The sequence below is a fragment of the Bos indicus x Bos taurus genome, chromosome 28 (genome assembly GCF_003369695.1).
Source record: "Bos indicus x Bos taurus breed Angus x Brahman F1 hybrid chromosome 28, Bos_hybrid_MaternalHap_v2.0, whole genome shotgun sequence".
In the NCBI taxonomy this organism is placed as follows: domain Eukaryota; kingdom Metazoa; phylum Chordata; class Mammalia; order Artiodactyla; family Bovidae; genus Bos; species Bos indicus x Bos taurus.
In genome coordinates this window covers 38,077,560-38,096,752 of record NC_040103.1, presented here as the reverse complement: position 1 = coordinate 38,096,752, position 19,193 = coordinate 38,077,560, and the positions used below count along the sequence as shown (strand labels likewise).

General features: G+C 40.5%; 1 protein-coding gene across 6 annotated transcripts in view; it reads right to left on the bottom strand.

Moving 5' to 3' along the window:
• The window catches only part of NRG3 (neuregulin 3), a 1,272,378-nt gene that overhangs the window by 45,537 nt on the left and 1,207,648 nt on the right, over window positions 1–19,193 (bottom strand). For all 6 annotated transcript variants that reach the window (XM_027530406.1, XM_027530409.1, XM_027530408.1 and 3 more), the window contains exon 5: window positions 2,680–2,782. In XM_027530406.1, coding sequence (XP_027386207.1) covers window positions 2,680–2,782 — 103 coding nt within the window. The remainder of the gene's footprint in view (window positions 1–2,679; window positions 2,783–19,193) is intronic.

The window sequence follows — 19,193 nt, the reverse complement described above, 5'->3', positions numbered from 1 at the left end:
TTTGAAAGTAAAGAAAAAGTACAGCCTGTTTATTCTGCTATTTCCAAGGTTTCTGGAGGGAATTAGAATCCCAGGAATGAGGGCAAAGAAACTTGTGCCAAGGTGTTAAAAAAAATGTACATCACTTTCAGCTATATAAATTAGATGCTTGGTGTTCAATGTGGTCTTCCTCTCAGACAGAGAAAAATAAAGGAAAACTATGCTTGGAAATTGCCCTAGAAGAAGGTAATATTTTCTAAGTCTCTGATGAGAACTACAGCTCCAGTTGGAAGAGTCTTCAAATTTCATTATTCCTTTGTTATTTTTAGACATATATATATAAAATAAATATGTGCCCTGGCTGGGCAAGTAGAAAGACAACAGCCTCCTGATTACTCATCTCCCACTGGTTCAGTCCCCTGAGTCTCCTATTATGCATTGAAAGTTGAACAGTGTTTCCATGCAAACCCCTGACACCTTGCTGAGCCCCAGGAGGATGTGCTCATCACTAAGCCCACTTGCAGCCCACGGAAGGAGAGGCTAACAGCTCTGAAGATAGAGATCCTCTAGCTACCCAGCTGTTCTCTGTTCTTGTGACTGTCATTATCAGTCTTTAAGTGTAGTACAACTACAGATTATACTCCAAAAATAAGTGATTAACTACTTCTTCATAGTAATTTGCATATTGTTAAATACACAGCTTTCTCCCACACAGCACTTGCAAGGTGACTCTCCTAATGCTCTGCTGAGTGTGATTAACCCTCTCGTGCTCAGGGAACTCTACTCACCTTGTAGCTACCCTGCCTGTAAGTTCCAGTGTGTAGACACCCTAGGTGTTAACAACAACAAGCCTTCAATGAGTATTTACTTTTTAAACACTATGCTGCCTTCTTTACAGTATTATCCCACTAATCCTTAAATTCTCTGAGGTACACATTATTTTTGGCCATATTTTGCTATACTTTACCAAAACAGAAATCAAGGCTGAATGTAATTTCCCTAATAATACTGAATAAGCAAGTGGCAGACTGAAGATGTGAATACAGCTTAGGCTGATGCATGTAAAATCCTGACCACGAAACCATGTAGCCTGTTAAGAACATAAAGAGCTATGGACTGCAGCAGGGCACGACATTCCTGATTCCCCTCAAGCACTTTCACCATCTGGGGGAGGACCACACGAATCAACATGCTGGGTGGTGAACAGCATGCAGTTTAAAGGAGAATTGAAGAAATGCAAAGACCTGCTGTCAATTTCCTACTGTGGGGCTTTGACAAATCAATACTTTACAATCAAATTCTGCTGTGATTTGAAAAAGTGAGCAATAATGCATAATTTCAGTTGTTGTGAGGATTGGGAGATAATGAATGAAAAGCCCAGTATCCCTGATAAAGTGTTCAAAACTGAACACTAACAACTCCCACAGCCAAGAGTTGCTTAGGAGACACAACGATGAAATGCAATGTGGTTCCCTGGGTGGGACAACAGCGAAAATGCCCATGAGGTGAAAACTAAGGAAACATGGAAATATGAACTGCAGTTAGTAACACTGTTATTCCATTATTGTTCCACTGTTTGCGGCAAAGGCAACATACTAAGGAAAGACATTGAAAATAGGGGAGATTGTGTCTGGGGTATATTGGATCTATCTGTACTATTTTCATGGCAATTCCAAAAATCTAAACCTATTCTGAAATAGTTTATTAAAAATAATAGTTCCTAATTTTGGATTCTTATCTGAGTCTCCATTATTTCTTAAAATTGCTGTTCTTTTTAAAGATCGACATACACAACATGCAGACAGGTATCACAGACTATATTGGGAAACGGATCCATTTTTAGAAGGGCAAATGGGTAGAAAAATACACGTCCAAAGAAAAGCAATTACTTGTTGGCCTGGATTCCAGACAAGCTGTAGGAACAGAATCTATGCCAACTTCTCAAGGCCTGTCTACCTTACAAGAAACCAAGCAGTATAATATTTTTATCTGTATTCCTTAAGGGCAAATTATGTCATTTACATAAATAAAATACCTCTGTCAATGTTATTCGTAACATGTATATGTAAGCATATATGTATATACACATACATACTTATAAATACATAATATATTTTTAATTCTACTTTACTAGTCAGAAAAAAAAAAAAACACACAATGCTTTTGGCAGAAGATTTGGTTTCTTGGCAACATAAGCATAGGGCATATTCTAGATGTCCATACTAACTGGTGAACCAAGGTAGATTTTATAGTGTTCATATTTCACATTTGGCTAAAACCTTTATGGGTATCAAATAAAACACTATAAAAGGAATAAAGTTGTTTCTTTTTTTTTCATAAAAGGTTGGATGTTCAGCAGTGACCTCTCTTTTCAGAAGAGTTAACTCCTTACTGACAGGCTGACGTTGAGCCTTTAATTCTGGCAGGCCATCAAAAAATGCAAAGAACACAGAGTGTTCATGATCACAGAGAAGAGTGATCACTATGTGCATGAAAGATGAACCACACACACACACATACATGTATGCACACGCTGTACACACTCACCACAGGCTACAAAAGATTCAGAGTAATTTAAGGATGTCTGATGGACCCATTTGCACAAAATCCTTCTGCCTAGAGCTCAGACTGAGAACTTAAAGAAAGACAAAGCACTTCTCTGAGAAGTAACCTTTTAACACTTGAGAGAAATGGTCTTACTTGCTTTTGAAGTAGAACGCTGCACAGAACACGCCCACGATGACAATTCCAAAGATGATACATGAAATTGACAGCACCTGCCTTTGATAAACTTCTTCACTCTCTGTGAATTCAAAAAAGAATTAGAACGGAAGTTAGCACGGCTCAGCAGACACAATCTCCATAGTTGTATTTTTGAGCTGGTAGGAGCCTTTCAAAGCCAAGTTGTTTTGCTCCTATCATCAATAGGAAAACACGAGGGCATTACTACAATTCAGTGTCTTTGCAATGGTCTAAAGACAGCTGTTATTTTTTTTTTGTATCTGCATGGCTAAATAGAACTCATGTATGGATATCACAAATATGAACCTTATCAAAAGAATTTTCATGACTTTAAGACATACTGGGAGCATTTAAACATGATGGTGGGGTCCCAAATAATCTGCTATCAGAAATTTCCTATTCCAGTGATGACCTCCAATTTATGTGATACTGATGACACTGTGTTTTCTGATTTGGTCCCTGGCTGTCAGTCTCCCATTCATCCACCCTACTATGACTGACATCATGAATGAAAAAGGACTTCAATGTAACATGTGAATATTTACTTAGTCATCCTGTGACCTGCTCAGTACCAATAATCTGGCAAAATAACCTCAACCTCTACTACCAAGGTTATACCTTAGAGCTTCTTAATGCAAAAAACAAGAATTCAAAAACAAACCATTTCAATTTTTGGACATTAACATTTATACTTCTAGCACACTTTCTGAAATACGTCTACTGCAACAGTTCTTTCATCTCATCAAGACCTTTCATCCATAGGTCTCAGAACTTTCTGTTAATTATCCTCCTCTTGTCTTCATTAATTTCTTTACATTGCACAAGAGACTATGGTCTATTTACCTTCCTTCCTTCCTTCTCCCTCCCACTCACATTTTAAAGTTTTTTTTGTTGTTGTTGTTGTTGCTGCTGTTCCTTCAGTAGTATATTAAGAAACAATGTACTACAAGAACTATTCTCCTTTCCCCTCTTAGGCTTTATTTCCATTTTTAATGTCTTTATTGAGACTGGAGTATAAAAAAATAAATAAAGCAAACCTAAGAGAATATCACATTATCCACATTTTTGAATAAATGAAAAGGGGCAATTATGTGGCCCTGGCAAGACTTGGTTGACATTTAAATTGGGAAAGATTCAAATTAAAGAGAAAAACAGTATGTCATTGAGACCTTGTTTGGACATATATCATCTTAAAGAATGTCATTCTTTTCACCCCCACATTTGTAAGCTCATTAAATCTTCCAAGTGAACTTGGAAACAAGTAAGTAGATCTACCAACTTATAAAGAATTTCATTTCACTAAATTGCTCTGAGTTGGTGACTCTAATGGAAGAAGTATGACTTACAGATAATAATCTACTCCACCCTGCTTCTGCCAATAAAAAGAACTATGAAAATGGTGGATAAAAGTACCTATGAAAACAAAAGAGGTAAGACTGTGTTCACTACAAGAATGATTTCTGCATAAAATCAACAGGGTGTTTTTGTTCATTTTTTGAATCTAGTCAAATATAGTTTGGGGAAATGCACAAAATCAATTCTGAGTTTAAATCAAGAGTGAAATTAAAACTCCAAAGACTGTGAATGGATTTATAGACCCAGATGGAGTTACAGTGCCAGTACTCTCAATGCCTTTGGTGCAGAGTGCTGAACAAGAACAAGCCTGGAGAGGGGCAGGAAGCAAGGGGCTGGAAGTCTGGCAATTTTTGCATTTGACTTTCATTTTAGCCACCTCTAATATGAGTAACAAAAGATATATTACTTTACCTTTATAAATTTTAATTTCTATCTAAATAAAGGCAGTGATATAAAATGCTGACTGTAATGAATTGTAACAAGGAGGTTTATAATCTGACAAAAGATATCACATGGAAAATTGACCTATTCACAGAGTCCAGAGATTTTAAATATAAAACAGGATCCAATTAGGCAAGAGGAATAGGGATGGGAAAAGTGGTCCAGGAAGAGAAGACAATTTGTGCAAAGGCTCTTTGCTAGGATATAAAATGGCAGGTTCGGGAATCCGGAAGATTTTTACTCTACCACTGGCCTTTGCAAAAGTTATTTTCTATTCCCCACCAGCTTAGCTTCCCAGTTGGTGCCAGTGGTAATGAATCCACCTGCCAAGGCAGGCAACATAAGGGACACAGGTTTGATCCCTGGGTTGGGAGATCCCTGGAGGAGGAAATGGCAAGCTACTCTGGCGTTCTTGCATGGAGAACTCTCCATGGACAGAGGAGCCTGCTGGGCTACAGTCCATGGAGTTGCAAAGAGTCAGACACAACTGAGTGAGCATGTGCACGTTGCACACACCAGCTTAGCAGAGCAACACGGAGACAGCAGGGACATGGTATACAATGAGCATGTCTTTACAACAGCAGAAAGGCACTGAAAAATTCGAAACAGGAGAGCGATGTGATCATATTTGCATTTTTTTTCCCTGAAACTTACAGAAAAGATTAGGAAGGGTTAAGTAAATGCAGAGTCCTATTAGAAGGCTATTATATCAGCTTAGACATCATGAGAAACACTGGGCTGGAAGAAGCACAAGCTGGAATCAAGATTGCCGGGAGAAATATCAGTAACCTCAGATATGCAGATGACACCACCCTTATGGCAAAAAGTGAAGAGGAACTCAAAAGCCTCTTGATGAAAGTGAAAGTGGAGAGTGAAAATGTTGGCTTAAACTCAACATTCAGAAAACAAAGATCATGGCATCTGGTCCCATCACTTCATGGCAAATAGGGAAACAGTGGAAACAGTGGCTGACTTTATTTTTTTGGGCTCCAAAATCACTTCAGGTGGTAACTGCAGCATGAAATTAAAAGAGGCTTATTCCTTGGAAGGAAAGGTATCACCAACCTAGATAGCATATTCAAAAGCAGAGACATTACTTTGCCAACAAAGCTCTGTCTAGTCAAGGCTATGGTTTTTCAGTGGTCATGTATGGATGTGAGAGTTGGACTGTGAAGAAAGCTGAGCACAGAAGAATTGATGCTTTTGAACTGTGGTGTTGGAGAAGACTCTAGAGAGTCCCTTGGACTGCAAGGAGGTCCAACCAGTCCATTCTGAAGGAGATCAGCCCTGGGATTTCTTTGGAGGGAATGATGCTAAAGCTGAAACTCCAATACTTTGGCCACTTCATGTGAAGAGTTGACTCATTGGAAAAGACCCTGATGCTCGGAGGGATTGGGGGCAGAAAGAGAAGGGGACGACAGAGAATGAGATGGCTGGATGGCATTGCCGACTCGGTGGACGTGAGTTTGAGTAGACTCCGGGAGTTGATGATGGACAGGGAGGCCTGGCATGCTGCGATTCATGGGGTCGCAGAGTCGGACATGACTGAGTGAGTGAACTGAACTGAACTGAGACATGATGGATACTTCTATGATAACATTAACAACCATGATGAGCAGTTAAAAAAATAAAAAAAGGTGAAAGCAGTTAAGTTGAAAAGACTTAATGGACTAGACAATGATACTCTTAACTAAGATGGAGTATATCAGAGAGGAATCAGACTTATAAAGAAAGATATCAAATTCAGTGTTGGACTTATGCATGTATGTGTTGGTCACTCAGTCATGTTTGACTCTTTTTTCAACTCCATGGACTGTGGCCCACCAGGCTTTTCTGTCCATGGGATTTTCCAGGCAAGAATACTGGAGTGGGTTGCCATGTCCTTCTCCAGGGGATCTTCCCAACCCAGGGATAAAACCCAGATATCCTGCATTGCAGGCAGATTCTTTACTGTCTGGGGAAGCCCAGTGTTGGACTTGGTAAGTTTTTAAAAACCTATAACATATCCAACTAGAGGTGTAAGGTAGACATTTAAATATACAGATTTGAGTTAAGATAAAATGACAGAGTTCCAGATATAAATATTCAGGGTTATGCGTATACTTAAACCAAGTGTGTAGATAAGACAGCCCCAGGAGAAAATATAGAGTACTAAGGGAAGAATGTCTAAGATAGAGCTTTGCGAGACTCAAAAATTTCATGGAAGGGTAGAAGAGGATGCTGCAGAGCAGATTAAAAAAACCCAGATCAGCCAACCAGGAAAGGATAAAAAGAAAACACACAACAACAATAAAATATGACAATATCATAGAAGAAAACATATGGAATTTTTCTAGAAGAATAGGCTATTGAATGTTTCTGAAAGGGCAAATAAAATATGGTCCTTTAATTCAGTGATGTAGAGGTTCCTGCAGAATCTGCATGAGCAATTTGATGGAATCACGAGAGCAGCCCGCACAATGCCCCGGGGTCTCTGTCATGTAACATACTGTAAGGCAAATGCTCTTTCTCCAGACCTACCACATGTTCTACACTCAGCCTGCATTGAGAGTCTAGAATTCTAGCCCAACTCTAGAAAGCAGAGAATGCCTTATTTATAATGAGGCTACCATTACCTTCACTGCATAAGCATTGTGAGGATTGAGTGAATTAAAATATACTGAGTATTGCAGTGCCTAACTTGGAATAATCATTAAGTATTAGGCAGAATCATATGAAATTGCCATGGGGGCCAATAAATGGCTGGATATTGACCATTTAATTTGGCTCCATCTAATGTATGGTAGGGAGAAGGAAATGGCAACTCACTCTAGTACTCTTGCCTGGAAAATCCCATGGATGGAGGAGCCTGGTAGGCTACAGTCCATGGGGTCACAAAGAGTCAGACATGACTGAGCGACTTCACTTTCACTTTTCACTTTCATTCATTGGAGAAGGAAATGGCAACCCACTCGTGTTCTTTCCTGGAGGATCCCAGGGACAGGGTAGCCAGGTGGGCTGCCATCTATGGGGTCACACAGAGTCAGACACTACTGAAGCAACTTAGCAGCAGCAGCAGCAATGTATTGTAGAGGACTTAATTTACTATTCTAGGGAATATCAACATTTTTGCATTTCATTAATGCAAACATATTATGAAGACATTTTTGAGGGCAAAAACCAATCTCTCATTCGACAGGAATTAGTAAAGGTTGTTTGCATTGTCTCCCAATTCTGTACCATTTCCTCTTCTGTTGTACATAGGACTCGCTCTTGATCATGTTTCATATTATCAAGATGGAAATAGAGAAAGTAGTAATGTTATGGTGAGTTTTTAGAAACCGACATTGGACAAGTGGAAGAAAATCATTTGGGCAGGCAGCCTACCCCAAAACTCTGAAAAACACCATGCTGCCCCGTGCTGATGAACCCACCTCACTCAGGAAGCAGTGTGGTTGACTGGTGTGAACCCCTCTGTTTAAACACCAGCTAGAACTGTTTTCATCTTCTTTCATCTATTGTCTTTATCAATAATGGGGAAAATACTACATACTTTGCATATTTGTTCAACATGTGCTTTATATGTGTGCATGCTAGTTGTGTCCAGTACTTTGTGACCCTATGGACAGTAACCTGCCAGGGTCATCTGTACATAGGACTTTCCAGGCAAGAAATACTGGAGACAGTTGCCTTTCCTCTCCTAGGATCGAACTCATCTCTCTTGTGTCTCCTGCATTGGTAGACAGATTCTTTACCACTGAGCCATCTGGGAAGCCAGGAAAACATAAATAAAGGGGCTGAGTGGCATGTAATGGATACATAAAATGCCAGTTTCCTTCCTTTCCCCCTTTTCTCCTGAAGCCAGTGTTGAAGCAAACAAAACAAAACAACTGCTTTTAAAAGACTCTATCTCTCTTATGGAAAACTCACCTCACCCCCAGGCAGTCAATGATTTGCTATCTTGGGGTCTCTCTCCCTGTGCCCTGAGATGTATATTGAAGGAATTTATTTTTATGTCATTTTCTTTACTCATGGTTCCTTTTAATTTTACTTGTGGTGATTGAATTTTTCCACTAGTAATTTTTAATTTCCTAGCTAGAGATGGTCCCATCTATGGCAAATAGATGGGGAAACACTGGAAACAGTGATAGACTTTATTTTCTTGGGCTCCAAAATCACTGCAGATGATTACTGCAGCCATGAAATTAAAAAAAACAAAAAAACAAAAAAACACGCTTGTTCCTTGGAAGAAAAGCAATGACAAATCTAGACAGCATATTAAAAAGCAGAGACATTACTTTGCACACAAATGTCCATAGAGTCTAAATTATGGTTTTTTCCAGTAGTCATGTATGGATGTGAGAGTTGACACATAAAGAAGGCTGAGTGCTGAAGAATTGATGCCTTTAAACTGATCTTGGAGAAGACTCTTGACAGACCCTTGGATTGCTAGGACATCAAACCAGTCAATCCTAAAGGAAATCAACCCTGAATATTCATGGGAAGGACTGATGCTGAAGCTGAAGCTCCAATACATTGGCCACCTGATGTGAAGAGCTGACACATTAGAAAAGACCCTGATGCTGGGAAAGATGGAAGGCAGGAGAAGGGGACGACAGAGGATGAGATGGCTGGATAGCATCACTGATTCAATGGACATGAGTTTAAGCAAGCTCTGGGAGATGGTGAAGGACAAGCAAGCTTGGCATGCTCCAATCCATGGGGTCGCAGAGTCGGACATGACTGAGCAACTGAACTGCAACAACAACCCAGATATTTTAGTAGATGCAATGCAAGCGTTCCTCTTTGGGGAAGGGCTATGTCTTTCTCGCTGTCCCCCATACTGACTCTTTGAGAAGGAAAGTGTGCTCCTGATCCCTAGAGACCCAGGATCCTTGGAAAATCTATGGGTACAGCACTGTTTGCTAAACCATGAGACAGCTCACAGCTTAGGTCCTAATGTGCAAGGCTGCTTTTGGAAGCTGTAGCAGTCTTCAGCATACTAAAAATCTCTCTGTGAATCCTTGTTAAGCTCTGCTGCTGCTGCTGCTGCTAAGTCGCTTCAGTCATGTCTGACTCTGTGTGACCCCATAGACGGTAGCCCACCAGGCTCCCCCATCCCTGGGATTCCCCAGGCAAGAACACTGGAGTGGGTTGCCATTTCCTTCTCCAATGCATGAAAGTGAGAAGTGAAAGTGAAGTCGCTCAGTCGTATCCAACTCTTAGCGACCCCATGGACTGCAGCCCACCAGGCTCCTCCATCCATGGGATTTTCCAGGCAAGAGTACTGGGGTGGGGTGCCATGTTAAGCTCTACTACCTTAAAAAAAAAAAAGATGCCCAAAGAAAATTATAACCTCAGTTTTTATATAGCATTTCCTACTGGATAGCTTGGTATTAAGGATAGAAGTGTGAGTGACAGCAGCCCTGTATCTGTGAAAGAATGGACATGTTCTACAAAGCAGCCCCACATCCCTTCCAAGTATGGAGCCTTAGGATCGCACCATCTCTTGGGGATCTTTCCTTTAAGTCTGTAAGAGACAAAACTCAAGCATGATTTCCTGATATGAACAGGCATCCAAGTAATGGGAAGCTTAAACCTGGACGGACACACACACACACACCTGTAAGCTTGTAAGTCATATATAGGAGCAAAAGCTTTTCTCTAGACCACCTCATAGTCAATATATGCAAATAAGATCCTTTTTGATGCCACCAGTAGGTATCAAATGGAAGCATAATTACTCTGATAGTACATTATAAAAGTCAACCTATCAATATCACCAGGGTTCTGTCTTATTCAGGTATTCATTATCAGAAGCCCTGAAGATAAATGTCTACACAGAGAAACAAAAGTCAGTATAAGACAACAAATTCACTAATGATCTCACCATTTATGAAATTATCTTCATTCTAGTTTTTCTCCATGCCTAATTATAGCATTTATTTCTATTCATTAAGTCAACCTCATAATCAGGCTAGGTCAGTCTCTCCCTGATTGTAAGCCTCTGAAATTTTGTCCTCATTTAAACTGGATTAAGCTTAAGTAGATTTACTGCAGTTTTAATTATTCTTAGAACAAGAGAGCCTCTTCCCAATTTTGTTCTTAAATAACAACAAATGCTGGGGATATATTAAAATATTAGGAGCTTACAAGGAACTGCAAGTGAAGCATGATAGGGAAAAAGAATGAAAGGACAGAACATATTTAGAATGTTATAAACTGTGATTTTTCCCTTTTCAAATTGAAGACAAAAATGACCAAATGTCAAATGGCCTGATTACTGCACTCTTAAAGAAAAGAAAAAATTAAGGTGGAAGAGATCCTGAAGGAAAATGAAATGGGTGCTCACCTTGAGATCAATGAGATTAAACACACACTGGCAGGGAGGAACACTGGTAGAGTAAGTGATGAGAATATCAGCAAGGCAGAACGAATGACCTAGCCTCACTGCAATGATCTCCAAGAATGTTGCTTGGGGGAAAATCCAGCTCAAGCATCTGAATACAGAGATGCTGAGATTACCAGGAAGTACTGAAATGTTCCATATATTTAGCATGGTGCTATTTCTACCTGTAAGCCCCTTTCTCCTCCCTACTTGCAGAACTCCTACTATTATGGGTGATTCATGTCCCCTATAAGATCCATGAAGTTCTAACCCCAATACCTATAAATATGAACTTCTTTGGATATAGGGTTTTTGCAGATTATCAAGTTGAGGTCATTAGGATGTACCCTAACCCAATATTGCTGTGTCTTCATCAAAGAGAGAAATTTGGACACAGACATACATGCACAAGGAGAATGTCAAATGAAGATGGAAGCAGAGTTTGAGATGATGCACCCACAAGCCGAGGATAAACATTGCCAGGAAACCACCAGAAGGCAGGAGGCAGGCAGGAAAGATGCTTCCTCACAGCCTTAAGAAAGAACAAACCCTGCCTACACCTTGATCTTGGACTTCTGGCCTCCAGAGCTGCAAGACAATACATTTCTGTTTGGCCATCAATTTGTGATACTTTGTTATGGACAATCTCAGCAAACTAACATAGCCACTAATTCATGAATACTATTGGAATGAATACTATACAGGGTAAATACTGTCAGATCTGAAAACTCTTCTCAAGTGTCCATGTGCATCCATTTGGTATCTTTTCCTAACTGCCCTGTCTTGTGCCAAAGATGCACATATCTGTTTTCCTGCAGCCCAGTCTGCATGCATGCATGCTAAGTTGCTGCAGTCATGTTCGACTCTTTGCGACCCTATGGACTTTAGCCCACCAGGCCCCTCTGTCTACAGGATTCTTCAGGTAAGAATGCTGGAGTGGGTTGCCATTCCCTTCTCCAGAGGATCTTCCTGACCCAGGGATCGAAACTGTGTCTCCTGAGGCTCCTGCGTTGTAGGCAGAATCTTTATCATTGAGCTACCAGGGAAGCTCCTGGCCCAGTCTGAGAGGCCCACAAAGACAAGGGCATCTTCATTACTGGACTCAACCTGGCTTGTGCTTGTTCTGTACAAGGGAGGGTACTCAGCAGGCGTTTTCTGAACTCATCAGCTTCTGGTTTGCATGTCTAATGACATTGTGCTGGTTAAGCCCTATGCCTGGTAGGGTAGGTGATAAAAAGAGGCAACATTTTCTTGGGAGGATCCTCAGGGATTTATTCTGTTGCTCTTTGCTATTCCACTGTGGAAAGGCATCATTTAAAATGCTTTGAAAACATAAAATAATTGCTTCATCATAAAATGTTAATGTTCAAAATTATATTTTATCTTATTCCCATACAATGTGCTTTGAGATGTGCATTATACATAAAATTTGATATTTAAGGAGAAATAACAGTTTAAAATCATAAACACATTTACTCTCAACCTGTAATTTCCTTTTCTTCCCCCAGACTCACCACCAAATATAAACCTTCCCTATAACAATCCCTTATCTCTCTCCTTCTTTTCCCAAACAGTATAGCTCTGACTGACTATAGATAAGTGAATACTATGAAAGGAAGACAAAAAGAAAAGCCCTGGGTCTTCTCATTGGTGTGTTTAACATGCATTCGCTTTCCAAGTGCTATTTCTCCCACAAATAAATTTAAGTAAAAGCAAATTGAATCAAAATAAATCTATTGGTAAGTTTTCAATACCAGACTGGGTTGCCATATCCTTCTCCAGGGGATCTTCCTGACCTGAGGGATTGAACCCATAGCTCCTTCATCGGCAGGTGGATACTTTACCATAAAGCCATCAGGATAGAGGAGCCTGGCTGGTTACAGTCCATGGGGGTTACAAAAGAGTCAGACATGAGTTAGCAACTAAACAATAATAACAAAGAGCTTTCAACGCAAACACAAAACCAGTCTCTTACTTCTGGCTTCACTGTTAAAAGATCCGAGAACTCCATTTTCCCTAAACCTGTGATAACTGTCCCCCAATCCATACCTTAACACCAGTTTTGTCTCTTAAGATTCACTGTTCATTGGCAAAGTCACATTCTAAGAGCAAGACATATGACATGTTATTTTCATGACAATGAGGAGAATTTGACTTAGAGATTTATAGGAATTTTAACTGTTTGACCTGTTTTGATAGAGTAAGAAATCTAATTCACTAAATTCATTTCAACCTTGCTTCACAGAACACTCAGGCCCAAAGTAACACCCAACACTTTCCAGTCTGGTTTAATGGATCTCCACTCCCTCAGCTAGGTAAGATGTTAAAGGAATCTAACTCCTATTGTCTTAAGTATTAGGGGTGACCTGGCATGATCTAAAACATCATCAGCAAAGTCAGCTGTACAAACAGCTTATAGATCATGCCAGGTCACTACTAATACTTAAGGCAATAGGAGTTAGATCCCTTTAATTTACAGCTTACAATCATAATGAAGACAGTATCATTCAATATGGAATATCCATAAAAATATTAGTAAAATGCCCATCAGCAGATGAATGAACAAAGAAGATACATATATGTATATAGTCAAAGCTATGGTTTTTCCAACAGTCATGTATGGATGTGGGAGTTGGACCATAAAGAAGGCTGAGTGCCCAAGAATTGATGCCTTTAAACTATGATGTTGGAGGAGACTCTTGAGAGTCCCTTGGATTGCTAGGAGAACAAGCTAGTCAATTCTAAAGGAAATCAATCCTGAATATTCATTGGAAGGATCGATGCTGATGCTGAAGCCCCAATACTTTGGCCACCTGAAGTGAAAAGCTGACTCATTAGAAAAGATCTTGATGCTCGGAAAGATGGAAGATGAGGAGAAAGAGACGACAGAGTATGAGATGGCTGGATGGCATCACTGACTCAATGGTCATGAGTTTGAGCAAGCTCTGGGAGATGGTGAAGGACAGGAAAGCCTGGCATGCTGTAGTCAATGGGGTGGCAACAAGTCAGACATGACTGAGCAAATGAACAACAAAATAAACACACAACACACACACACACACACACAGAGGAATATTACTCAGTCATAAAAATGAAATAATGCCATTTGCAGCAACATCGATGGGCCTAGAGATTATCATAATAAGTGAAGTTAGTAATACAGAGAAAGACAAATACCATTTATCACTTGCATGTGGAAGCTATAAAATAAAAGATACAAATGAACTTGTTTACAAAACAGAAACAGACAGACATAGAAAACAAACTTATGGAAGGGGATAAGAGAGGTTAGGAGAGAAATTAAGAGTTAGAGATTAGCATATTCAGGCCACTATATATAAAATAGATAAACAACAATGACCTACTGTATAGCACAGGGAACTATATTCAATATCTTATAATAACGTATAATGGAAAAGAATCTGAAACAGAATGTACATATACATATATGTGTGTGTGTGTATATATATGTGTGTGTATATATATATTCTTTATATATATGTATAACTGAATCACTGTTCTGTTCACCTAAAACCAGCACAACATTGTAAATTAACTATACTTCAATAAAAAAATAAAATAAAAAGTTCACAAATTCTGATGTCAGAAAGACCTGGGTCAAGCGATCCTTTTGTTATTACAAACTGTGACTTTTGAGTCTCATGTCTTTTACTTAAACAAAGGGCAGTAGAGAGTCATTGTTCATAAGCAATAATCTTAAATTCTAGTTATCCATTTCTATCCTTCCCAGATAAGTTAAAAGAAGGAAAATGTCATCTCGCAGTGATATCAACAGGAGCTTGGTGACAAGTTTATCTCAGCAGGGAGTGAGTTATGGGATCCAAGGTAGCTCAGACGGTAAAGCATCTACCTGCAATGCGGGAAACCCGGGTTCAATTCCTGGGTCTGGAAGGTCCCCTGGAGAAGGAAATGGCAATCCACTCCAGCACTCTTGCCTGGAAAATCCCATGGATGGAGGAGCCTGATAGGCTACAGTCCATGGGGTCACAAAGAGTCGACTGAGCGACTTTACTTTCACTTTCTTTCTTTCATAGAGAGGTAAGTACAGTAAAGGTTCAACAGAGACTAAAGAAATAGAGGATATTTGCAAAGAATCTCTGGAAGATATACCCAGATAAGATAAGCCACACATGACTCATAAGGGAAGTGATTCAAGCATTCAGCTATAACTGAATTGAATAAATTTTAAGGTCTCTGGAAAATTCTTAAGCCTCTATGGTGCTTATATATCATATAATCTTTAAGAAAACATGTGGAAAATTCAGGTCTACTCTGTAAAAAGCAGAGACATTACTTTGCCAACAAAGGTCCATCTAGTCAAGGCTATGGTTTTTCCAGTGGTCATGTGTGGATGTGAGTTGGACTGTGAAGAAAGCTGAGCGCCAAAGAATTGATGCTTTTGAACTGTGGTGTTGGAGAAGACTCTTGATAGTCCCTTGGACTGCAAGGAGATCCAACCAGTCCATTCTAAGGGAGATCAGTCCTGGGTGTTCATTGGAAGGACTGATGCTAAAGCTGAAACTCTAATACTTTGGCTACCTGATGCGAAGAGTTGACTCACTAGAAAAGACCCTGATGCTGGGAGGGATCAGGGGCAGAAGGAGAAGGGGACGACAGAGAATGAGATGGCTGGATGGCATCACCAACTCGATGGACGTGAGTTTGAATAGACTCCGGGAGTTGGTAATGGACAGGGAGGCCTGGTGTGCTGCGATTCATGGGGTCGCAAAGAGTCGGACACGACTGAGCGACTGAACTAAACTGAAGTGTCTTGGTCATATCACAGCAGTTGTTCTTACAACACTGGTTGTGTCCAGACTGCTACAGAGTCTGCTGTCTTGCCCACATGCCCATTTGTGTTTAGAGAGAAAACTTTCTTTTGGCATTATGTCGCTGTTATTTAGTCACTAAGTTGTGTCCTGCAGTCCATGGTTTTATTTAAAGATAAATAAGGTAGATTTCTACAAATCTTCTATCTAGCTGAGTAGACAGGCATATGAAAATAAATATGAAAGATTGTAATAAATGTTTCAGAGATATGAACAGAGTGACGTCAGCAAGTTGAGTAGTCCATACTACCGAAGGCAAGCTACAGATTCAATGCAATCCCTATCAGGGTTCCAATGGCACTTTCTTTTTTTTTTTCAGAAAATAGAAAAACAATTGTAAAATTCTTATGGAAACACCAGAGACCTTGCATAGGCAAAGCAGTCCTGAGAAAGAAGAATGGAGCTAGAGGCATCACATTTTCTGATTTCAAACTATACTGCAAAGCTATAGTAATCAAAACATACGGTATTGTCATGAAAATAGACACATAGCCTGATGCAATGAAATATCTGCCTGTGTATGAGACTGAGAAAGTGCCCATAAAGAATCCAGAGAAGATATTAGGAACAGTTGCCTGAGTGACTCCAAGGGAAGGCCACCACACTTCTTTCTACTTGTGACAATCTCTTGAAGCAATGTAAGAAAACTCGTGTGTTTGTGACATGGTAGATACTTTCTCCCAAAGGGAAAGATACAAAAAGTGGGCATAGCTTTATTTACACTGTCTATAGGACTTGACCACAGCATGTGAGATCCCAGCACTGAGTAGAAGCGCTGTACTCCCTGGATAACAGTGTCATGAATGTTCTCACCTTGCTCAGCTTTCAAGAAACAATCATCTACTGTCTATTTTTCTTCCTTCTGGATCACCCTCTTCACCAAGGGTCACAATAGCTCAGTGACCTTCTTTCCCCTGAGAACTGTGAGTAGCAGAGTCATACTTTCCCATTTAGAGGGTGTGATTTGCTCGCTTAGAGATCATGGGTCTCAGGCAGTGTCAAACCCTCAACCTTGAGCTCCCTGGACAGAAGCAGCCAGTGTTTTCTGCATCTTCTGATCCTATTCAGTTTGATTCTGGCCACAGACAGAGGGCTGCATTGCCAGAGGTGGAAATGACAACCATGTTCTTTGTAACACACACACACACACACACACACACACCTCTAGTTCAGGGTGGTGGCAAACCCAGCTACGAGGTCTGCATAGTCAAAAAGATACCAATATCCAAATCAAGAATGCATTCTATTGAAGACCCCAAACCCAGGTGGCTCAGTGATAAAAATAAATAAATAAATAAATAAAATCTGCCCACCAATACAGGAGATACGGGTTCAATCCCTCGCTCAGGAACATCAGCTGCAGAAGGAAATGGCAACTCACTCCAGTATTCTTGCCTGGAAAATTCCATGGACAGAGGAGCCTGGCAGGCTATAGTCTGTGGGGTTTCAAAGAGTCGGACACAACCTGGTTGCTAAATAACAATGACAACAAGCGCAGAACATCATGGCATCAAGACCACTGTGGCTTATATTTACAAAAAGAATAAAAACAGGTAATCACTGCATCCAATTAAACAGAGGTTACCCAATTCCCATTGTTGTTATTGCTAGAGACACTTAGAAGCTAAAATTATACAGAAGATACAAAATAACTCAAGTAATTGTCATTGTGCAAAAAAGTTTCTGAAATAATTTTCAAAGAGGCTATCATATCTATACTTAGGGTCTGATTCATATTCACATAAACATATTTATTTTCTTATTTCATTAAGTGGAATCAAATAACATATGCACTCCCTTCCAGAAAAAGTGGTCCCTCTGGAGCAGAGATAATGGGGGAAGCCAGAAGGGTGGGGGTAGAAATGTGGGCAAGACTGACCTCAGAACTATTCTCAAAGAAAAACAAGGGGACTGTGAAATAGGGTATGTAGAAGTGAAGCCAGAGTTACAAAGCAAGCAAGCAGACCTGCTGAATCATCAGTTCTGAACAGCCATTACAGAGGAAAAAACAAGGTACTGGCCACAGAATACAATGATGGGAGAAAGGGTAGGTGAAGGAATGAAGAGAAGTAGATGGAACACGAAATGCTACTTGTGTACCACCATCCTTGTGGTCCTGCTCGTGGACAGAGGGGAGCTACGATTGTAACCTGATTGAGGCAAATGTCCAGCTATGATCCTGTAAATGAACTAAGTTGAAAAGAGTTAGTCCATCAGTTGTGACTGACTCGTTGTGACCCTGTGGATTGTAGCTCGCCAGGCTGCTCTGTGCATAGAATTCTCCAGGCAAGAATATTGAAATGGGTAGCCATTTCCTTCTCCTGGGGATCTCCTGGGATCTTCCCAACCTAGGAATCAAACCTGGGTCTCCTGGATATGATCCTATCAGTTCAGTTCAGTTGAGTCACTCAGTCCTGTCTGACTCCCTGCAACCCTATGAATCGCAGCACACCAGGCCTCCCTGTCCATCACCAACTCCTGGACTTCACCCAAACCCATATGCATTGAGTCAGTGATGCCATCCAACCATCTCATCCTCTGTCATTCCCTTCTCCTCCTGCCCTCAACCTTTCCCAGCATCAGGGTCTTTCCAAATGAGTCAGCTGTTCATATCAGGTGGCAAAAGGATTGGAGTTTAAGCCTCAGCATCAGTCCTTCCAATGAACACCCAGGACTGGTCTCCTTTAGAATGGACTGGTTGGATCTCCTTGCAGTCCAAGGGACTCTCAGGAGTCTTCTTCAACACCACAGTTCAAAAGCATTGATTCTTCAGTGCTCAGCTTCTTCACAGTCCAAATCTCACATCCATACATGACCACTGGAAAACCATAGCCTTGACCAGACAGACATTTGTTGGCAAAGTAATATCTCTGATTTTTAATATGGTATCTAGGTTGGTCATAACTTTCCTTTCAAGGGTGCTGCTGAGTCACTTCAGTCACGCCTGACTCTCTGCGACCCCATAGATGGCAGCCCACCAGGATGTCCCGTCCCTGGGATTCTCCAGGCAAGAACACTGGAGTGGGTTGCCATTTCCTTCTCCAATGCATGAATGTGAAAAGTGAAAGTGAAGTCGCTCAGTCATGTCTGACCCTCAGTGACCCCATGGACTGCAGCCTTCGAGACTCCTGATTCCATGGATTTTCCAGGCAAGAGTACTGGAGTGGTAAGCATCTTTAATTTCATGGCTGCAGTCACCACCTGCAGTGATTTTGGAGCCCCCAATAATAAAGACTGACACTGTTTCCACTGTTCCCCATCTATTTCCCATGAAGTGATGGGACCAGATTACATGATCTTAGTTTTCTGAATGTTGAGCTTTAAGCCAACTTTTTCACTCTCCTCTTTCACTTTCATCAAGAGGCTTTTTAGTTCCTCTTCACTTTTGCTGCATAAGGTGGTGTCATCTGAATACCTGAGGTTATTGATATTTCTCCCAGCAATCTTGATCCAGCTTG